This window comes from Misgurnus anguillicaudatus, chromosome 20, assembly GCF_027580225.2.
Source record: "Misgurnus anguillicaudatus chromosome 20, ASM2758022v2, whole genome shotgun sequence".
Taxonomy (NCBI): domain Eukaryota; kingdom Metazoa; phylum Chordata; class Actinopteri; order Cypriniformes; family Cobitidae; genus Misgurnus; species Misgurnus anguillicaudatus.
This window is the reverse complement of record NC_073356.2, coordinates 9,442,392-9,466,050: the sequence shown is the minus strand read 5'-3', so window position 1 is coordinate 9,466,050 and position 23,659 is coordinate 9,442,392. Positions and strand designations below refer to the sequence as shown.

Below are 23,659 nucleotides of genomic sequence, written 5' to 3'. Positions count from 1 at the left end.
ACAATTATCCCCATATAGATTCCTTATATGGGTCCAAAGTGGGACCCACATAGGTCACCTGTATATGTGTTTTGAATAAGGAAACACATATGGGACCCTTTTGGCCAAACCATATGTGTTCCACATGGTCAAACACAATTATTCCCATATAGGTTCCTTATATGGGTCCAAAGTGGGACCCACATAGGTCACCTGTATATGTGTTTTGAATAAGGAAACACATATGGGACCCTTTTGGCCAAACCATATGGGTTCAACATGGGGAAACACAATTATTCCCATATAGGCTCTTTATATGGGCTGAAAGTGGGACCCACATAGGTCACCTGTATATGTGTTTTGAATAAGGAAACCCACATGGGACCCTATTGGACAAACCATATGGATACATCATGGGCAAACACAAATATTCCCATATAGGCTCCTTATATGGGCCAAAAGTGGGACCAACATAGGTCACCTGTATATGTCTTTTGAATAAGGAAACACATATGGGACACTTTTGGCCAAACCATATGGTTACAACATGGGCAAACACAATTATTCCCATACAGGCTCCTTATATGGGCTAAAAGTGGGACCCACATAGGTCACCTGTATATGTGTTTTGAATAAGGAAACACATATGGGACCCTTTTGGCCAAACCATATGGGTACAACATGGGCAAACACAATTATTCCCATATAGGCTTCTTATATGGTTTAGAAGTGGGACCCACATAGGTCACCTGTATATGTGTTTTGAATAAGGAAACACATATGGGACCCTTTGGGCCAAGCCATATGGGTAAAACATGGGCAAACACAATTATTCCCATGTAGGCTTCTTATATGGGTCTGAAGTGGGACCCACATAGGTCATGAGTTTATGGGTTTTGAATGAGGATACACATTTGGGACCCTTTCGGCCAAACCATATGGGTACAACATGGGCAAACACAATAATTCCTATAAAGACTCCTTATATGGGCCCAAAGTGGGACCCACATAGGTCATGAGTATATGGATTCTAAATAAGGAAACACTTATGGGACCCTTTCTGTCAAATCATATTAGACCAAAATGGGCAAACACAATCAGTCCCATACAAGCTCCCGACATGGACCCCCATATGTAATTGTCATTTCATGCCCTGTTTTAAACAGGGATCCTGAAAGGTTTATGCCTATGTTTTCAGACTGTCTTACTTCACAAACCATGGTGACGCTAAAAGCAAGACATGTAGCCTAATAGTTTATGAAGTCCCAAAGGACTGCAGGATAACTTCTAAGTAAAGACGGCTGCATCAATGTAACAGAAGCCTTGCATTTTTTACCCAAAGCTTGTATTAGTGCATTTAAAATGTTATTTGTAATATGATGACAAAACATTGCAAAAATTAGTTAGGTTCAGGCTCAGGTTAAAATTTTCCTGCAAGTCTAAAGCGATCTAACATAATTAGCAAAAGTGAGAAAGAGACCATATTCACCGTATTCTGATATCTAGACCAATCAGTTTTCACTGTGGGCAGGCTTACAATCAACCTCTCTCTTCAGCTCAGTAAACCACTGTACAGTAGTTTATTTACAATGTACAGTAAATGACAGAGTGTCCAAAAAAAACACTGGAAAATAATTCAATATTTACTTTATTTTTCAAGTACATAAAAGTGTATCTGTGTGTAAACCCTCTGCTTTTAAACAAAACAAAAACATTTGATCCTATCTTTATTTGTTCCTTTTTATCTTATTTTAAATATGTGTAGTTTTTTATAAATATAGGGTCAAAGGAGTTTAAGGTGTCCTTCATAATTGTACATATATTTTATAGCTGTTAAAAGAGCAACCATATTAAAGTAGGCTAATAAACAATATAACACAATATATAATTTATATTGATGATTTAATTATTTTAAATGTATGTTTTTTTTTGCGGGGGCTTGTTGGTGAGCTTCCTTCCCAATCAGTTTTTGTAGGGTGGGATGTCTGAGTGTAATTTTAATAAATTAAACAGTCAAAACTGCACAAAAATCTTTTATTTACATTGTCTCCAATGTTTGCTATACTGAGAGGATTTGTTCATATGTAGAACTAATTTTATGTTTTGATAGATACTAAGTGAATTATCACCATACACCAAAGGCCTCTATCATGCTCTGGCCAGACCTTCAATACTGAAAGTGTTTAGAATGTTTAGCCAACATTGAGACAAGCTGAGTCATGCTGAGTCCATGAGTTTAGGTCCATGAGAAGAGCATTGAGCAACTAGGCTCTCCTGATTTTGCCAAGTGGTTGATGTCCTCAGGGCAACTTTATGTTGACCCGGGGGTAACATTTCAATCAACCAATCAGATTTCAGAAATAAGTTTACAGTTTGTTTCACCAACTATGGTGTGGTGCAGGGGTGGCTGGTGACTTCTCTTGTGAAGGATTCAAAAATTTGTGTTTGGGGTGTCATGTGTGTTGCTCATCATGTCAAAATATGTGTTTGTTGCGTCATGTGAACCATGTGCATCATGCATCGTGCCTGCTGGACACACATCGAAAGGATTTGTAATTAAAGAGGCGCTCACAAAATACTTGCAAGACACTACACTAAATTCATGCCACACACATGACAGGCTACATGTTGTGATGAGATTTGCATCATGTGCCCTCGATAAAGAAGTCACCACGCGGCCGTCACTGCGTAAATGGCTACTGGATTTTATTTATTTGGGGTCTATGGGCTACAGTTTTCCAAAATATACCCTTATGAAAATTAAATAATTAAATTAAATTAAATGGTTTACTACAGTTTAAAAAAAAAAAAACATACTCTAGTAAAACCATGGTTTTGCCAATAGTAGGCCTAATCAATACCAAAAAACATTTTACTGTACCACAAAAAAACATGCTTAATTTTCGTTAGCTATGCTGTCTCTTTTTTCAATGGGCTATTATACTTTCATGTAGAAAATTAACCATGGTTTTACTATAGTTAAAACAAAAACAAAAAACATAATAGAACCATGGTTTTGCTAGTAACCAATACACCAAAAAAACATGTTTACACTTTTACCACAATAAAACCATGGTAAATTTTCGTAAGGGCTATATGCACATTGTGTTTTGGGGTATATTTATGCAGATACAGGCCCATACAAATTCTAAACCGTAGACATTGTGTGTGTGTGTGTGTGTTTGTGTGTGTGTACGTGTATTGCAATAAACTCGAATTATATGTGTATCCTACAGAAAATGCAGTATTAATGCTAAAAAGTGATTTGTCCTGCATCATCACTATGTTGTATTCGTTTAAAAAAACGGCGCCAAGAAAGAAAGGACATGCGCATTGTTCTCCTGAGCCAGTTAACGTAGAGCTGGTACATTGCTGTCTTCACTGGAGTGCTGCAAGCTCGAAGTGTGGTGAGTAGATCTGTTTTATTACAATATATGACATTAAACTGTTGATAAAAAGTATATTCAAGTAGTCAAACATTAAAATATTCTTGGATGTTATTCTAAATCAGTGGCGAAGCTCGCCGGGATAACGTTTGGTGAATGCGTACGGTCGAGGTTGCGAAAATCAACCTTGTGTTTAAATTGTTAGAGTTTTAAAACATTACATTTACTCTGTTAACGTAACATTTACTTAAGAAGCGCTTTAGGATAACAGTTATAGTGGGTATTTTTACTTTTACTCGTAACTCGATGATATTTCTATTGACATGCCCTCAGTTTTGCACGACGCACGATGCAGTACGAAATGCGAACTTCAGATTATTATTATTATTTCATAATTTGCCGAAGCATTTGATTTGTGAATGAATGACTCTTTTGAACGAGTCGGTTCTTCACAAAATATTGCAAATGAATTACTGTTTTGTACCGGGTCGATTCTAAACTAGCTATTGATTGAACGGTTTGAATCAGTTTGAATGATTTGTTCCGTGTGCTGCAAGATCTGAATCATCTGTACATCTGCAGGCTGCAGCACTTCTCGCTCGTAACGTGAAACTTAAAAACACGCCAAGGAGTGGATGCAAGTGAACTATCAATCTACTGAAACAGAAGCGGGAAATGTATTCGAAGACGAAAATGCTCGCGCGACCTGTGCGTCAGACCCGGATAAACGCACGCGAGCTGACAAAGTAAGTTAACGCGCTTTCAGAAATGTTCACTTGAATCACAGCAGGAAGAAAATCCATCGACGATTGGCGTCTGATTCGCTCTAAAAAGTAATGTTTGTTCAGATGTGAGTGCTTTTTGTGACACATTAGTTTGATAATATTAGATAACACGAATTACTGTATTTTTACTCAAGTAAAATATTGACTGCTGTCCCCTCCTATGGAAATCACGTTTTCGTTTGGCTGCATCTAGTAAGAGCACTATTTTGTTTGCTCAGTTTGATCACTGATATCTATTACAAGTTTTAATGTCATTTTGGATGTAGGGAAGCAATTAGGTGCAGCGTTATAACAAGACTATTGACTTCTATGCCTACCTTTACATGAATTTTTTTTTAGCGTACATACTGTATAGTATAGACTTGGTTAGTGAACTTTAACAGTAGCTGTTAACTCATATAATTTTGTCATTTTTATGGATTTTTTTCAGATCCTGAGTAGCTGTTATTCAACATAAACACATTTCCGCACACATGAAGATGGATGACGATAGTTCATCTTAAAATGAAACTTATGTTTATCAGCTTACCCCCAGGCCATCCAAGAGGTAGGTGACTTTGTTTCTTCAGTAGAACACAAATGTAGATTTTTAACTCCAACAGTTTCAGTCTGTCAGTTGTATAAGTGGATGGTAACAAAAACCGAAAGAGAAAAAAAACATGCACAGACAAATCCAAATAAAACCCTGCAGCTCGTGACGACACATCCGTGTCCTACTTAAGACACAAAACCTTCGGTTTGTGCGAGAAACCGAACAGTATTTATATAATTTTTTACCTCTAATACAACATTATCCCCAGAGAAACGGCAGCCCCTACGCCCTCATTCTGTGCACCCGATACAGTAGGTGGCAGTATGCACCTATGAAGTTGTTTTGCAACCCGCTATTAAACATTAGATGAATAAGAAGGTGATGTGTGAATGCGCGTGTTTCATTTTAAGATGAACTATCGCTATAAACAGGCCCATTGGCTGCCTACATATTATAATAAGCTGTTTTAAATTTCAAATGTTCAATGCCTTATTGCACCGAGCCCAACCCGAACATAATTTCTAAATATCTATCCGAACCCGGCCCGTCGGGTACCGCTGGCTCGGTTCGAGTATCCATCCTTTAATACCTACTGTATGCCAAAGACTGTCATTGTAAAAAGTACAAATGTGCCATTTTTAATATTTCTTTATCTTAAAAATTTATTTGGTTTTGCAGATGCTCTTAAGAACAACGCCCTGATGTCCAAGGTCAACCAGCAAGAAGCTGAGAAGGCACTGCCAAAATGGTTTACTGGGGCAAGGGACAGAGGAGGACAGAGAGCATCAAGAATGCAGAAAAGGATGTCTGTTTGAGAAAGGTTAAAACTACAGTTGTTGATTTGAACTGTTGTAGTTCTTTAATTTTTCTTAAAGGAAAACACAATCATTTTTCAATATTTACCATGTTCTTCCCTCAACTTAGATGAATTAATACAAACCTCTCTTTTCTCAATGTGTGCACTTAAAGGTGGGGTGCACAATTTCTAAAAAAAAACGTTTTGGAAAAGGGAGACAGGCCGACTATCAAAACACACTTGTAGCCAATTAGCAGCATGTCTACTAAATGACATCGTTGCCTGGGTTGCGTATGTGTGGGGCGGGTCTATCAAAAGAAGGTCCAGATTCTATTAGGGTAAGGGTGTGTTTGTTTAGATGATTTCAAATATCAACATTGGCTTTCATGCACCCTGCCTTTATTTGTTGTAAAGTGTGGCGTGAATGTGTTAGCATTTAGCCAAGCACCATTCATTCATTAGGATCCAAACAGGGATGAATTTAATAGCCACCAAACACTTCCATGTTTTCCCTATTCAAAGACTGTTACATGAGTAGTTACACGAGGAAGTATGGTAAAAAATATAACTATATTGTATGGCGGAAGAGCACTTAGTTTGTAGCACTCGACCTTGGGCACAGTAACATCATCACTCCTGACTACTCCCCCTCTTGCTTAAACTACAGTCAACATAACCAACATGCCTGTACTAATGTTAGTACATTGAGCAGACTCTGCGAAATATCAAGTTAAGTTTAAGTGTACGCATTGAGAAAAGAGAGATATGTATTTATTCGGCTAAGTTGATGGAAGAACATAGTAAAATATTGAAAAACTGTGTTTGTAATTATCTTACTTTCATTTACTTTTAAGGGCCCCATTTCAATAATTTTTTAAAGGGGCCATGGCATGAAAATCTGACTTTTTCCATGTTTAAGTACTACAATTGGGTCCCCAGTGCTTCTATCAACCTAGAAAATGTGAAAAAGATCAACCCAGTAACTTCCATTCTCTGCAAGCATGTGAAAAAATAGGTAGTTGAAATTTGGCTCTCCTTATGATGTCAGAAGGAGCTCTTATTATAATAATACCACACCTTAATCTGCACTATCCAACCACAGCACTGCCATTTAGTGCAGAGAGGGAGAGACAGAGAAAAAAATTCACAGCACAATTAAGTTTCAATTTCAACAAACCACCATCATTGTTATCAGTGTTTGAATTTCATCAGCTCATTTGCATTTTAAAGTAGGGATGCACCGAAATGAAAATTCTTGGCCAAAACCGAAAAAAGGAAACCAAGGCCGAAAAACCGAAACACCGAAAGAAATTATTATGCCAATTATAAGTACATAGGGATGTAACGGTATCAACATCTCACGGTACGGCGCCGTTTCGGTATTGGCTTCGCGGTACGGTTGTTGTTGCGGTATTGTGGAAACGCTCGCGGTGTTGTTACATGGCTCACGGTAGTGTATGTGATGATAATAGCGAAAAAATACTGACATTTATTGTACTTTTGCCAGTCAACAGGCAATTTATTGTTGTATTCATGGATCATGACAACATAAAACCCTGATCACATAGTGCTTTTGAAGTAAAAGTTGTAGTCAGGAACATCAATAGTCTGTATAGTAATATTTGGTTGCATAACTGTTTCTTCTGTGCAATGTTCAAGTTAAGAAGCACCTAGAACAATTGTAAACAATAGGGAATTCCCTTTAAGTGCAAACAAAGATCAAGTTAAGTCAGGTTTAAATGTGCAAGGCAAATAAAAGCAGCCTTTTAAAACTGGTATTTAGGAACATAACTTAAAACTTAAATAAAATAGTCAGTCAAAAAGCCTTAAAAAAAAACACTAAAATAACATAATTTAGCTTATGTTCACGTTTTTCATCAGAAAGATCAAAATATCTACATTGCAAGGGAGAAGAAACAAAAAACAGTAAAAACATCCTTAAACAGTCTGGCAAAACGCCTTCTGAAAAACACTGAACTATCCTTTAGCTAATGTTCAAATTTTTCTTTAGAAAGATCAAAAGATCAACATTGCAAGGGAGAAGAAGAGACCTTTGGGCATTTACAATATCCCCAGCTGTTGAAAATACCCTTTCACTGGGCACAGAGGTAGCGGGTATACACAGGTAGGTCTTTGCTAATGAAGACAAAATAGGATACCGCCCTGCATTTTCTCTCCACCATTTAAGAGGGCAAGCAGACAGAGAAACTAATGTTTCTTTGCAGTAAGAGTCAATTTCTGCCTGAATTCCACCTGTGACTTGATTACTGCTAAAAGAAGAGCCAAGGAGGTCCTCAAGGGCATGCTTCTTAAGAGGAGGCACAAAGCTTGCGCTGCTGTCGTCCAGATCTGCTGCATGTGGGCTCCTGGGCAGCACATCTTGGTCCTGGTTCATAAATGATAAGACATTATATTAGCATTTTGTTACATTTTATTGTATTTCTCTCAATTTTCTCTATGGCACCGCGTTAACATTTTTTACCTGTTGTTGCATCTGTGATGCTTTGAACTTTATTCGTTCAAAGACGTCCTCTCTCTCTCCACTGCCTAGATGTTGCAAGGTCCGAAAGCGTGGATCCAAAGCACTGCTCTCCTGCATGAACTTTTCATCCTCTCCTTGGTATCTGTCAGTAAGATCCTTCAAAATGGCTGCCTTCATCTGAGCAATGGCATTTGAGTCGTGATTATCTGTGGCCATGCTGTCCTGAATCATTTGTTTTAGTGGTGAAATGAGAGATATTGTTGGTTGCGACTCATCACAGAGAACAGTTGTGGCCTTTTTTATTGGTAAAAGAATCTTCACAAGATCCTCTGCATTTGCAATGTCAGATGTGTCCAAAGTGTCAATTTCACGCGACTTGTGTCTCAGTTCATCACTCAGTAGAGCTGCAGGAACAGCTTGTTGTTGTTCAAGGTAGCGCTCCACCATGTCCAGAGAGCTATTCCATCTTGTCACTACATCAATAATGAGTTTATGTACAGGGAGATTGAGTAGTTTTTGTTTGGTGGTCAGCACGGCTGTGGCTGTAGAACTGCGGTGAAAAAAACTTGCTACACGTCTGACTCTGCCGAGTAGCCGGCTCACTGCGTTGACTTTTAAACCTGCTTGGGAGGCCAGGTTTAGTGTGTGCGCAAAGCACCGTATGTGAGGGGACAGTTCGGCTTCCTTAACTGCAACGCGCATGTTGCTCGCGTTGTCAGTAACAACAGCGATCCTTGTTCCAATCTTGTCCAGCCCCCACTCTTTGACTGCAGATTTAAGGAATTCGGCTATGTTTACGCCAGTGTGTGATTCGCTAAGCTGTCTAGTTTGTAAAACGTAACTCTGCATTTCCCATTCATTCGTCAAACCATGTGCCGTAATAGTAATGTAACTGTGAGTCGCTCTGGAAGTCCACCCATCAGTGGTAATAGCAATGCACTCAGACTGTTTAAGGTTCCACATGACACGTTCTTTTGTCTCACGGTAAAGAGCAGGGAACACAGTTTGACTAAAATGAGCCCGCGACGGCATTTGATACTTCGGCTCAAGCTTGGCAACTAACCTTTTAAATCCTTTGCCATCTACTGCAGAAAAGGGACGTAAATCACACGCTATGTATTCCGCGATGTACCTCGTGATTTCTTGAGCCCTGGCGCTGCTGTGTGGCATAGTTGTTGAAAATGCCTCCTTCAGGGTTTTTTGACCGGACACGACTTTCTTTGTGAGAGAATCTGCAAACTTTTCGGGATGATGGGTCGTCAGATGACTTCGCATGTTGCTTGTGTTTCCCATGTTGTATCGCACTTTAATGTGGCAGTGCTTGCACATAGTCCATTGTCTGTCCACCACCTTCTCTCCTTTTGCGTTTTTTGACACGGCGAAACCAAAATGTTTCCAGACATCTGATTTAAAAGCTGCAGGGGCTGGCGCAATCTCATTCTCAAATTCTGGGTTATTGTTTTCATCCTTACGAGTATCGCTGTCGGCCATGCTGGCTTGTGAGGTTGTTTGGATACTATAGCGTGCAGCGTGCAATCCTATTGGCTTAACAACGGTTGTTGTGACGACGCAGCGCAAAGGATCATGGTCTATGTAGTTAACAATGATTTGTTCCGCGGGACTGTGTTTATTCATCTTGCTTTTGACGGACACATGTCATTTTAATATTGTAACCCAACCACGACGATACCGAGACACGTTTACAACCGCGGTAGCGCGATATCGTCAATATCGTTACATCCCTATAAGTACAATTGCATTTATGGCTATCACTGTGTAATAACTTTACTAGGGGTGTGAGACGGGTAAAAAAACCTCACAGTTCGGATCACATTACAGATATTGAGGCACAAAACAGATTATTATTCGGATCAGCAAAAAGCAGGTGGGAAAAAATCTAATAAACAATAAAGAAATTGCAAACATTTACAAAAAAGAACAAAGTTGTACATTAATAAGGTCTGAAATTAGCATTAGGTACATAAATCAAATTAAATGAATCATAACACAATAAATTAAATGTATTATTATTTTTAGAGCTATTTGTCTCTTTGTCATGGGTTGTTTGATCAACATTAATGACACAGACTTAAGTAGGTTAATCTGACTGTAATCTATACATACACTTAAGACATAAACAAATGTTTTTATTAGAAAAAGAATACTGTGGAGATAATTTTGTTTATATGTGCCCTGTCAATAACAGAGAGATTTTATGTTTGCTTGTTTTTTTTTTTTAAACGCGTTTCTCTCGTATGTGCACTATTAAACGCGCGCGCACACATAGAGAACGAGGGTGGATCCCAAACAGCGCAACAGTCGCTCCACATAAAAACGTTACGTTGTGTTTCGTTGCTTTATTCGCCGAATGTATGTTAATGGATTACAGTATGAGACACATTAGCGCGACTCTCTCTAAAGTTTACACATCAAGACATGCTTAATCTTTGCAGACACGTGCAAACAGCTCGACCGTGAGTGAAACCTGCTTGAGCACGAAGGGGAGGGGTGGGAGACGACTGATCACCGTGAGTGAAACCTAAGCGCTAGTGCACGGATGGGAGGGGCGCAGTTAACATTCATTTTCGGTTGACTTTTTCGGCTGGATTTTTTATTTCGGCCGAAACAGAATGCCATTTTTGACCGAAAATTTCGGCGACCGAAATTTCGGTGCACCCCTATTTTAAAGGACACACCCAAAACAGCACATTTTTGCACACACCTACAAAGTCGCTATTTTAACATGCTATAATAAATTATTTATATGGTATTTTGAGCTGGAGCTTCGCGTTTGTGCTCTGGGGACACCAGGGATTTGTTTGGCATCTTAAAGGGGTCTTGTGAAATGGCCCCTTTGGGATGTAGGGTGGATCTTTGGTGTCTCCAGAGTACATGTGTGGAACTCTAGCTCAAAATATCGTATATATGGATGGTTTGTTGTAGCGAGTTGAAGTTGCCACTTTGTAGGTCCAAGCAAAACTGCGTCCTTTAAACGTGTCCTTTAAAATGCAAACACAGACCACAACGACGGTGGCCCGTTGAAACCGAAACTCAGTTGCTCTGCCAATTATCTTTTCTCACTCTCTGCACCAAATGGCAGCGCCATGTTTGGATAGTGCAGATTAAGGAGTGTTATTATTATAATAAGATCCCCTTCTGATATCACAAGGGGAGCCACATTTATATTACCTATTTTTGACATGCTTGCAGCGAACATTTTACCAGGTTTTCATGCTATGGGCCCTTTAAATATAATTTTTTTTCTAATTGTATTCGCAATATACTTATCAAAGTACATACCTCCTTATACTATATATGGTGGCAAGGAGAAATGTGAATCTTTTGGATTTTCATTTTTTTAAAATGATTTTTTCATAAAATGTGATCTGATTTCCATCTAACATAATGTGTCTAAAAAAATAACACAACTTCTGATCTTTTATGTCTTTATTGAACACACTTAGTGGCCAACCACATCAAACGTGTTTATGGAAGTTGCAGGCGCCTTTTTTTGAATGATATTTTTTGGGCAGGGAGCGTTTATGCGTGCCGAACGGCTTGCGGTTTTTGCTGCCAGTCGCAGCACTCGCTTTTGAAGGAGCGCTGAGAGCGGAAAAGCGCACGACGTCATTCGCGTCTTTCCATTTTCCAATCGAATGAGGGGAGAGGCAGGCCTTACGGTGTGGTGAGGGAAGTTTACAGCTGCTTTGAAGAACCGGACTCTCTCACTCTCTCCTGCGTGTTTGTGCACCTCTCACCCTCAAACAAGGTCACAGTAAACGCCCTCTTTTTAAAGTTTCTGCTAATATGACAGTTAACAGCAAAAGAGCGCTCACGCTTCAATATTTGGACGTCTCATGTGTATGCCGTTCTTCAAGTCAATCCATAAAATCTCTATTGTGTTGAGGTCTGGGCTTTGACTTGGCCACTCCAAAAGGCGGATTTTGTTTTTCTGAAGCCATTCTCCTCTGGACTTGCTCCGGTGTTTTGGGTCTTTGTCCTGTTGCATCACCCAGACATTCCTCCTACAGACATTCACACATTATCCTGAAGAATTGTCTGATAAACTTGGGAATTTATCTTCCCCTCAATGATTGCAAGCTGGCCATACCCTGATGCAGCAAAGCAGGCCCAAATCAACAGGTCTTCTCCATAATACTTTACAGTTGGGATGATGTTTTCATAATGATATTGCGTGCCCTTTCTATGCCAGATGTAGTGCTGTGTGTTTTTCCAAATAGTTCAATCTTCGTTTCATTAGTCCACAAAACATTTTGCCAAATACCACTGTTGGAATGTCAATTTGTTCTTTTGCAAATTTCAGGCGTGCAGCAATGTTCTTTTTAGTACTGTAATTAGTGACTTCCTTTGGTGTCCTGCCGTGAATACACTGCTTGTTCAGTGTTTTACGTGTTGTAGACTCAAATACAGAGAGTTCCAATAATGCCTTCAAATCTTTGCCTGTCATTCTGGGTTGTTTCTATACCTCATTAAAGGAATAGTCTACTCATTTTCAATATTAAAATATGTTATTACCTTAACTAAGAATTGTTGATACATCCCTCTATCATCTGTGTGCGTGCACGTAAGCGCTGGAGCGCGCTGCGACACTTCGATAGCATTTAGCTTAGCCCCATTCATTCAATGCTACCATTTAGAGATAAAGTTAGAAGTGACCAAACACATCAACGTTTTTCCTATTTAAGAGGAGTAGTTAAACGAGCAAGTTTGGTGGTACAAAATAAAACGTAGCGCTTTTCTAAGCGGATTTAAAAGAGGAACTATATTTTATGGCGTAATAGCACTTTTGGGAGTACTTCGACTCGCCTGAAAAGTCCGCTCCCCTTCTCACTCTCATAATGGGAGAGGGAGGGTGTTACTGCGCCGAGTCGAAGTACTCCCAAAAGTGCTATTACGCCATAAAATATAGTTCCTCTTTTAAATCCGCTTGAAAAGCGCTACGTTTTATTTTGTACCACCAAACTTGCTCGTTTAACTACTCCTCTTAAATAGGAAAAACGTTGATGTGTTTGGTCACTTCTAACTTTATCTCTAAATGGTACCATTGAATGAATGGGGCTAAGCTAAATGCTATCGAAGCGTCGCAGCGCGCTCCAGCGCTTACGTGCACGCACACAGATGATAGAGGGATGTATCAACAATTCTTAGTTAAGGTAATAACATATTTTAGTATTGAAAATGAGTGGACTGTTCCTTTAATGAGTCTTCGTGGTGCTCTTAGTGTCATTTTGACTGGGTGTCCATCTCTTGGTAGAGTAGCAACAGTCCCAAAGCATCTCCATTTGTAGATTGTATGTCTGTAGACTGGTGAATTTCTACAGTCTTTGACATAACTTTTAACCCTTTCGAGCTCCATGTAAAGCAACAATTCTTGATTAAAGCTCTTTTGATAGCTCTTTTTGGTGAGGCATGGCCCATATAAAAAAATGAACTCCAAAAGTAAACTTTAAAGTAGCTGTAGTCCACACCTCCAAATACATTATCTTAAAGAGACTCCAGGTGTGATAAAACCTGACTCCATTTTGCTTTTTCGAGGTCTCGTTCGCTTAAAAGTTCACATACTTTTTTCACAAGCACTATGAGTTTTTAGGTTGTTCTTAAATAATTCTGTTCTTTCATGTCTTTATTGTTTTGTTTTTTTAGAACCATTATGTTTGTCAATACCCTTGACTTGATGAAGACCAGATCACATTTTATGACAAATTTATTTAGAAAGCTATGAAATTCCAAAAGGTTAATATACTTTATCTTGTTACTGTATTTCTTGAAGGACATACTTCTTTTCAAAACACTCAAGACTCTAAAAGGTTCTAAAATAGTTTTGTGCCATTGTAACAAATGTGGCATGATGGTTAGTTAAATAAAAATGGAATTTGAAAGGATTTCAGTGTCACTGTGTGCTTTACTTCTTTCTGCCCTGTTAATACAGGGCGTCATCACACTCCTCTCATTACAATACGCTAACTGGATAACACTGGATATGTCTTATTGAATATGCAGTTTACTAAAATAATGTATTTACCTGCAACAAATTAATTACAGCCTAACTATAGTTATTGTATTTACTAGCTGCTGACCTAGGATTTATAGTTATAATTTTAAAGAAATCTATATTTTGCTGTACCTTTTGTTGTGAATTGTGTCTTTTGGGGTATTTTTTGTCTAAATATAGTCAAGGGGGTTGTATGATTCTTTGGTTCACAACTTCCTATTCTGAAAGTTTGATCAATTCTGCAACAAATGTATTTATGGTAACAGACTCAAAAAGTTTTTCTTGTGTAGTTTAATGCAAGTTCAGACTAACATTTTAATTTTTTTGGTTTAACCTCTGCCACAGCTTTTCAAAGCTGAAACTCATGTAGATGTAGCAGAAACGCATACAATCCCACCAGCAACCCAGATTTTAGATCAGGTAGTCTTCGTGTAGCACCCATTTAGAGCTGTAAGATGGGTCCCAGATGGGTTTTGCTTATGTTGTACATTTGGGAACTACCTTAAAACCGAGTAAAATCCTGCATATAACCTACATGGGCAATTGACAAGGGGCAAACATGGAACCCACGGACAATCTCACTTACAACCCATATTTCATGACCATGTTGTCCCTATGTAGTACCCACATAAAACTCAAATCTGGGCCCAACATGGGCATTATGCATATTGCCCAATTGGGGCCCACCAAACACCCAGTGAAATCCTGCAGATAACCTACATGGGTAATTGACAAGGGGCAAACATGGAACCCGCGGACAATCCCACTTACAACCCATATTTCATGACCATGTTGTCCCCATGTAGTACCCACATAAAACTCAAATCTGGGCCCAACATGGGCATTATGCATATTGCCCAATTGGGGCCCACCAAACACCCAGTGGAATCCTACAGATAACCTACATGGGTAATTGACAAGGGGCAAACATGGAACCCGCGGACAATCCCACTTACAACCCATATTTCATGACCATGTTGTCCCCATGTAGTACCCACATAAAACTCAAATCTGGGCCCAACATGGGCATTATGCATATTGCCCAATTGGGGCCCACCAAACACCCAGTGGAATCCTACAGATAACCTACATGGGTAATTGACAAGGGGCAAACATGGAACCCGCGGACAATCCCACTTACAACCCATATTTCATGACCATGTTGTCCCTATGTAGTACCCACATAAAACTCAAATCTGGGCCCAACATGGGCATTATGCATATTGCCCAATTGGGTCCCACCAAACACCCAGTGGAATCCTACAGATAACCTACATGGGTAATTGACAAGGGGCAAATATGGAACCCGTGGACAATCCCACTTACAACCCATATTTCATGACCATGTTGTCCCCATGTAGTACCCACATAAAACTTAAATCTGGGCCCAACATGGGCATTATGCATATTGCCCAATTGGGGCCCACCAAACACCCAGTGGAATCCTACAGATAACCTACATGGGTAATTGACAAGGGGCAAACATGGAACCAGCGGACAATCCCACTTACAACCCATATTTCATGATCATGTTGTCCCTATGTAGTACCCACATAAAACTCAAATCTGGGCCCAACATGGGCATTATGCATATTGCCCAATTGGGGCCCACCAAACACCCAGTGGAATCCTACAGATAACCTACATGGGTAATTGACAAGGGGCAAATATGGAACCCGTGGACAATCCCACTTACAACCCATACTTCATGACCATGTTGTCCCTATGTAGTACCCATATAAAACTCAAATCTGGGCCCAATATGGGTGTCGTGCATGTTGCCCAGGTGGGGCCCACCTAGTAGCAAGTGCAATCCTGCATGAAATCCATGTGGGCAACTGGCATGAGGCCATTATGGAACCCGCGGACAATCCTATATAGGGCCCATTTTTCAGCCCAGTTCATACCCATATGGGCCCTATATACAAATGTTGGCTGGGTACCGGCCTCCAGATGGAGGAAGAAGAGGAAGAAGGACTCCTCTGCTCTTCAGCCAGCTGCCATCCCTCAGTCCTCTGAGAAGCAGCAGCCTCTGTCTGCTCCGCTGCAGCCTCTGCCGTCTGCGCAGCCTCCGCTGCAGCCTCTGCCGTCTGTGCAGCCACCGCTGCAGCCCCTGCCGTCTGCGCAGCCCCCTGTCATTGCCCCTGTCTCATCGTCGCTGCTGTCTGCAGCCTCCCCTGTCATGATTCCTGTCTCGCCTCCACAGCCGTCCGCTGTGCCCCCTGTCACAGTCTCCATGTCGTCTCCGCCGCCGGACGCGGCGCCCCCCGTAATGGTTCCTGTCTCATCTCCGCTGCCGGCCGCAGCGCCCCCTGTCACTGTTCCTGTTTCCCCTCAGCCTTCTAAACCTGACTTTGTTTTTCCCAATGTTTCCTCCCCTAAGAACCCCCGTTAGGCCTGCCCGGTCTCAACGCACCCAACCCTCAGTTACTCCCCGGGGTCAGAAGGCTCGTCCTGTACCCAGTCCAATCCCTCCTCCTGTGAACGCTGTTGTTCTCCCGCCCCCCTCCCTTGTTTGTTGTTTTTGTTGTCCCACCCTAACCCTCTAGTTGTTCTGTCTTGTCTTCCTCTGTTGGTGTTTGTCATGTTTTCGTGGATGTTGTCCAGTGTCCAGTCTGTCTTGTCTTGTGTCTCTCCTTGAGGGCCGCCAGGTGGCGTCCCTTGAGGGGAGGGTCCTGTGAGGACTCTGCCATAATCTTGTTGGTAATTATATCTAGTTTTGTATGGCAGGGTCCTAACAGTACAATGTTTTGTGTGGGAGAACGTGGTTTTGGTATTGTCATATCAGACCACGCTTTTCTCGTGTCTTGTGACTTTTCCCCGCTCCCTTGTATTCTCTTGTCATTGTGACTTTATCCCCGCTCCCTTGCATTTTCCAGTCTTTGTTTTTACGTCTTGTTTAGTCTAGTGTTCTGTTTTCATGTGTATACATATATTTATATATATTTATTTATATATAAATATTTATGGTTTTGTCTTGTTTGTATTGTGGTTGTCTTGTGTTTGTATGTGTTTTTCAGGTTCACGTGTGCTTTCCACACAGGTGTTCCTGTTCAGTGTGATTACCTCCTCTCGTCTTCCTCACCTGTTGCTTGTTATCCCGTCATCTTGTCTGTGTATTTAATCCCTGTGTGTTTAGTGTGTCTTTGCAAGTTCGTTTGTCAAGATTGTCAATGATTGTCAATGATTGTCAATGATTGTCAAAGATTGTCAAACGATTGTCAAACATTGTCAAAGTTTGTCTATATACTCGTCTGTCACGGTGTATGTTCTCGCCATTTCTAGCTACGCTAGTTTCTAGTCTTGTTTTGTGTCTGATTCTAGTTTGTGGATTTATTTCCCTACCCCAGTCTGAGCTCACTGCTACCCGAGAGTTTTCCTGTGGACTCTGATTATTCGACGGCTCTCTGGACTGTTTCTCTGCTGCCTGTTACGGACTGTCTTCAACCTCTGTTGGATTTATAGACTGGTCTATCACTTTACAGCGGAGACTTATCGCGGCATTGTCGCTGTCCATTGGAGAGGTCCTTAATCACTGGAGTTGTCCAGCTTCTCTCATCAGTATCACTAATGCTCTCTCCCTCTGCCCGCCGCAGGATTTTCCCCTGTCCCTTTGGCTCTCGTGACGCGGCGCTCACGGGAGCGGTCTACGCATCCTGTCCCGTATCGGGGTCTCCATACTTCCTCCCACCGTTCGTTGTCTGGCCGGAGCCCGAGCGTGTGTGGTTCATCGTTCCGGTGCCTGTGTGTGTTCCCCGTCTCAGCCGTCTGCCCTGGTGTGGCTTTATGCCCAGACGTGCCATTGTCTGTTTGCTGTCATTATTGTTTAAATAAAACCTTCTGTTAACTGCATTGGGATCCTCTGTGTTTTGTGCCTGACACTTTGTTTCAGTAAAAAAGGACGAGTTTTTTTATGATAAATGTTTCTCTTTATTTGTAACACATATCAGACTTTTACTAATAAACAGAAATTAATGAAATTACTGAATTACTGTGTTCACACAGTGAGCATTTATACAGGCTTTCCCTACACTGCTGTGTCCAGATGAGAACCGATAAACTGGCCTGACTGAGGGTCTCTGCCAAAAAATGGGTCAGGGACAGATGCAGGAGAGGTCACTGCAGCCTCATGGATTTTCTTTGCAGCCATGCCTGAAGCCATTGGCCAGTGTTAAGTCCTTATGTAACAGTTATGAAGGGGGAAGTTAACATTGTTTACATGGTTTAAATTCTAGACAGTCATTAAATAGTATTATCAATACCAATTCAATATAAGTGTTACAAAACATGTGAAAGTGCAGTTACCTTGTACTTTTTCTTTAGATTTTCCCATTTATTTTTACAATGCTGCTGAGTCACTTTCCCCTCCAGCCCCATACTTTTGATAATTTCACTGAAAAACACACATTCATCCATTAGATCACTTTGCAATGAAGCCCTTACTTTCAAATATCAAATTTGTCTGCTCATGTTATGGCCATGTTAACTTACTCATATCCTTGGCTAAAGGCATTTCTGCACCCCATGAATCATTCTCTGTCTGAACTTTATAAAATTGAAAGTAAGCTTGTCGGACCCTGACAAAAGAAAGTGAAATCATTGTATCATCATGTATTATGTTATTTATCGCTCATTCTGATACACTTATTTTCACTTACACTTAAAAACAAATTTCTTCTCCATTTGATATTGTTCAGCACACCGGCTTCCTTTTCCTTCTGAGTTTTCCCGGCGTCCAACCATAGCAACCGTTTTGCTCCCTCATTGGTTAGCTGTTTGAAATGTCACGACACTACAAGTATTCTGGGTAATGGCCTATGGCAAAGTGCGGCTCTATGCTCATTTGCGAAAGGAGTGCTTTAAGTGCGGTTCAGCTCCTTAAAACGAGAGATAACATGCATATAAACATTCACCACGAGAAATGTTGCAAACTATATTGACGCAGTTTTCAGGAAATGATAAATGAGACGCATAAACAATGACGCACTGCCATAGTGAGGACGCGCGTGTCATGGCAACATGAAGTAGTTCAACTCTTTAAAATGAGGGATTTACAACATTCACAACGAGAAATGTCAGCAAACTGGACTGAAGCAGATATCAGGAAAGTTAGCTCGTTACTTACTGCGTTGAAACGGAGATCATTCAGCAGCATAAAAGAATATCGCGTCATGTGCTCATTTGAGCTATAATAAACGAAAATACCCGCGTGTCATCCCAACAAGATATATCGTTCAGCTCCTCAAAATGCGAGTTTTAAATGCATATAAACAATCACGATGAGAAATGTCTGAAAACTGTATTAAAGCAGAGATCAGGGAGCTCGTCAATATCCACTCTGAAGCGGAGCTGAGATCACTCACCAGCATTAGAACGGCTCGTCACGCGCTCCTTTATAATCTTATCATAAACAAAAATGCTGCTTCAGATGCTGCGTAGAAGAGAGGGCAGGACTTTCGATAGGTCACGTGTCTTTCCGGGACCATCAGATGCCGCGTAATCATGGCAGTGTGAATGAACAAAAAATCTAAGGATCCCGGAAAAATCCAGGATGCCTTTCCCGTATATTTTACGGAATGTCTGTGTGAAAAGGGCGTAAGACCTAACAACATTCTTGTTGATTCCAAATGTTTCCATCATCCTGATATATTTTAGCATTATCCATTTAGTTTTCTAACCAGACACCTACACCTCATTTTCCTACTAATCTCTAATTAAAATTGATTCAGTATATTTTGTCATCTATTGGCTGCATCTCGTTGTTCTTCTAAGAGAAATTAAAGGCGGAGTCCATGATGTTTGAAAGCCAATGTTGATATTTGAAATCACCTAAACAAACACGCCCCTACCCCAATAGAATCTGGACCTTCTGTTGATAGACCCGCCCCACACATACGCAAACTGGCATTTGATTTGATTTGATTGGCTATAAGTGTGTTTTGGTAGTCGGCCCGTCTCCTTCTCCAAACCGTTTTTCAAACATCGTGGACTCCGCCTTTAACGCCTTACTGGTATACTTAATAATACTTTGTTGTATAAATGTATCTATTCTGTATTTTTATTCTGACAAAACTTTATTGAATTCCTGATTTAACTTAATCCCATGCCTTAATCTAATTAGGTTGATTAACAGAATCTACATATAATTTTATGATTAATTGTTTTGTTCATCCTTTAATGAGGACTCTAAATTCCATTCTATTGTAGTGATTCTTGTCTCAATCATATTTTTAGTAGCTTTTTCTCTAAATCCTAATGGTAATGCTGTGGAAGATTTACTTTTTCTAAATCCAAAATAATTCTCCAAACGATATTTTTTTATCTTCAAATATCTTCATTGTATAGACCCCTTCAATGTTTGTAAACATCGAACGCCTAGGTTGATTGCGCGCGCAGCTTGGGGTCAGAAAAATGGCGCGGCTAATAGAGCGGCAAGTTCTGTCACGGTATGCACTGTCTTTATCACCACAGGACCAGGAACAGTACCATAATAAACTTGTTTTAGCTAATGGGTATTGTCTGCCTGACCCCGAGCTCCTAACAGAGTGGGAAGAAAACGTTAGCAAGTGGCCAGATATTCACTGGCCCGCTATATACAGCTATCTGGTGGACAAGCCGAGTGTTTACACTCGTGAAAAACTAAGAGCCTACAAATCGCTAGACGCGTATAATTACGTAGTCTGTGGGCATGTCCAGGCGGTTTTATACAGTGAAATAGATGATAACTTTTGTGTTTTAAAAGCGGAGGTTTTACCGAGCCAGCGCCAAGGGAAAAAAACCTCTATGTACCAAGCCTGGGTTATGATCAACAAGCGGGAAGGCTACATCCATACTGCAAATTGCACCTGCATGGCAGGGTAGGTATTTATCAATGGAGACGGTTGTACTGTAGTTTTTAAACCGCTCCTGGACGACCACACTAGTAGTGCAAACTTTACATGTCTCCATTAGACACACATTAGTAGAGACTGCAAAAAAAATCCTTACTAAAAGTCTATGTTCGCACAAAAGCCAAAAAATATGAAGACTTATAAAACAAAGCAAGGTCCCCCTTATAAAGCACAGTTCAGCTGCAAGTTTGTGTACACGAGTACATGAGTTAGTTTTTTATAGATCACAACCTTTGCGTGGGAACTGGCCTACGCACATTTCCAGCCCCGTTTTGTGGGTAAAGTTAAGTACGCGTTATAAATGAGACCCCTAAACTGGTTGTGTAAGACAACTGAATGATGTGTGTGTCACAAAACGGAAACATACTAAATGTGCAGTACTAGTGGTCCTCCAGGACAGGTTTGAAAACCCCTGCTCTAGAAAACACTGTTGCACTAATACAATCCATATACACCTACTATTAAACTTCATTGCATTTGCTACACAGCAGATAGCCCAGTCGCTGCTAGCTTACCTTTTCTCCGCTGTGCCTCAATAACACGTGTAGCCTCCACACATAGACTGCTTTTTATTTCAGACAGAGCCAGTTAATCCATCATTCGTTAGTATCGTCGATAATCCATTATTCTTTCGTGTGAGAAAATTGTCCTTACTGTGTCACGACTACCAATCACTTGTACCCTGCCTCGTCACCTTACCTACGGATAAAGTAAACTTGTGTCTATCATTTTACCTGTTATCGCGGAGATGGCGTGAAAATCGCGTCAGTGCGTGATGAGGTCAAAGAAAATAAATACATGTCATTAAAGGTGCCATGGCACAAAACTTTTTTAAGATTAAAAAATAAATCAAATAAATCTTTTGTGTCCCCAGAGCACATATGTGACATTTTAGCTCAAAATACCATATAGATTATTATATCATTTTAAAATTGACACTTTGTTGTTGTGTGCAAAAATGTGCCATTTTGGGTGTGTCTTTTAATATGCAAATGAGCTAATGAAGTGCAGACACTGATCACAATGATGGTGGTTTCTTGCAATTGAAACTCAATTGTGCTGTGAAATATGTTTCTCTCTCTCTCTCTCTCTCTCTCTCTCTCTCTCTCTGCACTAAATGGCAATGCTGTGATTGGATAGTGCAGATTAAGGGGGCGGTATTATTCTAATATGAGCTCCTTATGACATCATAAAGAGGGCCAAATTTCAACGACCTATTTTTGTATATGCTTGTAGAGAATGGTTTACCAAAACTAAGTAACTGTGTTGATCTTTTTCACATTTTCTAGGTTGATAGAAGCACTGGGGACCCAATAGGCTTTATGGCAAGCTGCACTACTTCCTGAACTTCAGCCAGCTGCTTGTTTCCTGTCTGCCATTATTGGACAAACTGATTAATCCAGGTGTGTCTGATTATTGTTGTTGTGACTACTGAGGTCAGTCACACCTGGATTAATCAGTTTGTCCAATAATGGCAGACAGGAAACAAGGAGCTGGCTGAAGTTCAGGAAGTAGTGCAGCTGGGCATAAAGCCTATTATAGCACTTAAACATGGAAAAAGTCTCATTTTCATGCCATGGCCCCTTTAAGACACACAACACACGATTAGCAACACGTACATAGAACTTTTATCTTATTTCATTGTAGGCATGTTAGTAGTATGTAGTTTTTAGTGTGCCCAAATTTGCTGAGAGCAAGTGTTAAAGGGGACATATCATGAAAATCTGACTTTTTCCATGTTTAAGTGCTATAATTGGGTTCCCAGTGCTTCTATCAACCTAGAAAATGTGAAAAAGCTCAACCTATTAACTTAGTATTGGCAAACCATTCTCTGCAACCATGAAAAATAGGTCATTGATATTTGGCTCCCCTTGTGATGTCAGAAGGGGATAATACCGCCCCTTAATCTGCACTATCCAAGCACTTCACTGCCATTTAGTGTAGAGATCAGTTCATTTGCATTTTAAAGGACACACACAAAATGACACATTTTTGCTCACACCTACAAAGTGGCAATTTTAACATGTTACAATAAATGATCTCTAGCCTATGGTATTTTGAGCTACAACTTCACATACATACTCTAGGAACACCAAAGATTTGACATCTTAAAAAATGTCTTGTGAAAAGTCCCCTTTAATTTCAAGGCCCACTCCTCATAACATGAAGAATAATGGTTTGACATGTAAATTTAAATTGTATGTAATTTAATTTCAGGCTTGGGTCATGCTGCAGTCATGCAGCTGCAATTTTATTCAAAATTGAAATCTGTGCTAGAATGGGATGGACAGAGAAACCAGCAGTCACTTCTGGAGAGTGTATGTGGAAAGACTTGAGCAGGAAAGAAGTTGATGCATGTCCATTAAGGAAAATCAGCTTTCACAAACCAAAGAGGACAGGCAAGCTAGACAGGCAGCTTCCAGAAACTGTCAGGAGTAGGTCTAGTGTCACCACCAGAGCCAAAGGCATGTAATCAATGACAGAGCATAGATAAGATTCCTTTAGCCAAAGTTAATTTAGTTTTTTTCTTTACTCTTCCTGAGTTTTTTTTTTTTTTTTTGGACATTGTAATGTCCCATAAGCATCAAGATTGTTCTACAGCCATTTTACAGGTAGTTAGATTATGTGTAAATCCCAACATTCTGAAAATGAGAGTATCTAGTTTTAGTGCACTAACCATCTAAAATTATATATTATTATGCTTTTACAAATCAAAGGAGAGATAGACAAAACATTTTGTTGTTGTTATGTAATGTGGATATACTGTTGTAAATGTTCTATAGTGACATAATTGTC

The 23,659-nt window shown here is 40.2% G+C and overlaps 1 protein-coding gene and 2 long non-coding RNA genes across 3 annotated transcripts; 1 reads left to right on the top strand and 2 right to left on the bottom strand.

The window, feature by feature from the left end:
• The first annotated feature begins 3,165 nt into the window (after nucleotides 1–3,165).
• On the top strand, nucleotides 3,166–6,801 carry LOC141351396 (uncharacterized). Its single transcript, XR_012359650.1, has 4 exons — nucleotides 3,166–3,386; nucleotides 3,948–4,111; nucleotides 4,581–4,697; nucleotides 5,361–6,801. It is a non-coding gene; the product is annotated as an uncharacterized lncRNA (long non-coding RNA).
• A 49-nt stretch (nucleotides 6,802–6,850) lies between these two features.
• LOC129425715 (E3 SUMO-protein ligase ZBED1) lies at nucleotides 6,851–9,700 on the bottom strand. The gene is made up of 2 exons (XM_055181856.2): nucleotides 7,961–9,700; nucleotides 6,851–7,864 (listed from the first exon to the last, which is right to left on the bottom strand). The coding sequence occupies exons 1-2, from the start codon at nucleotides 9,593–9,595 to the stop codon at nucleotides 7,463–7,465; spliced, it is 2,037 nt and encodes a 678-aa protein (XP_055037831.2). The 5' UTR covers nucleotides 9,596–9,700; the 3' UTR covers nucleotides 6,851–7,462.
• An 8,159-nt stretch (nucleotides 9,701–17,859) lies between these two features.
• LOC141351413 (uncharacterized) lies at nucleotides 17,860–19,748 on the bottom strand. Its single transcript, XR_012359672.1, has 3 exons — nucleotides 18,465–19,748; nucleotides 18,279–18,366; nucleotides 17,860–18,151 (listed from the first exon to the last, which is right to left on the bottom strand). It is a non-coding gene; the product is annotated as an uncharacterized lncRNA (long non-coding RNA).
• Nucleotides 19,749–23,659: the final 3,911 nt, after the last annotated feature.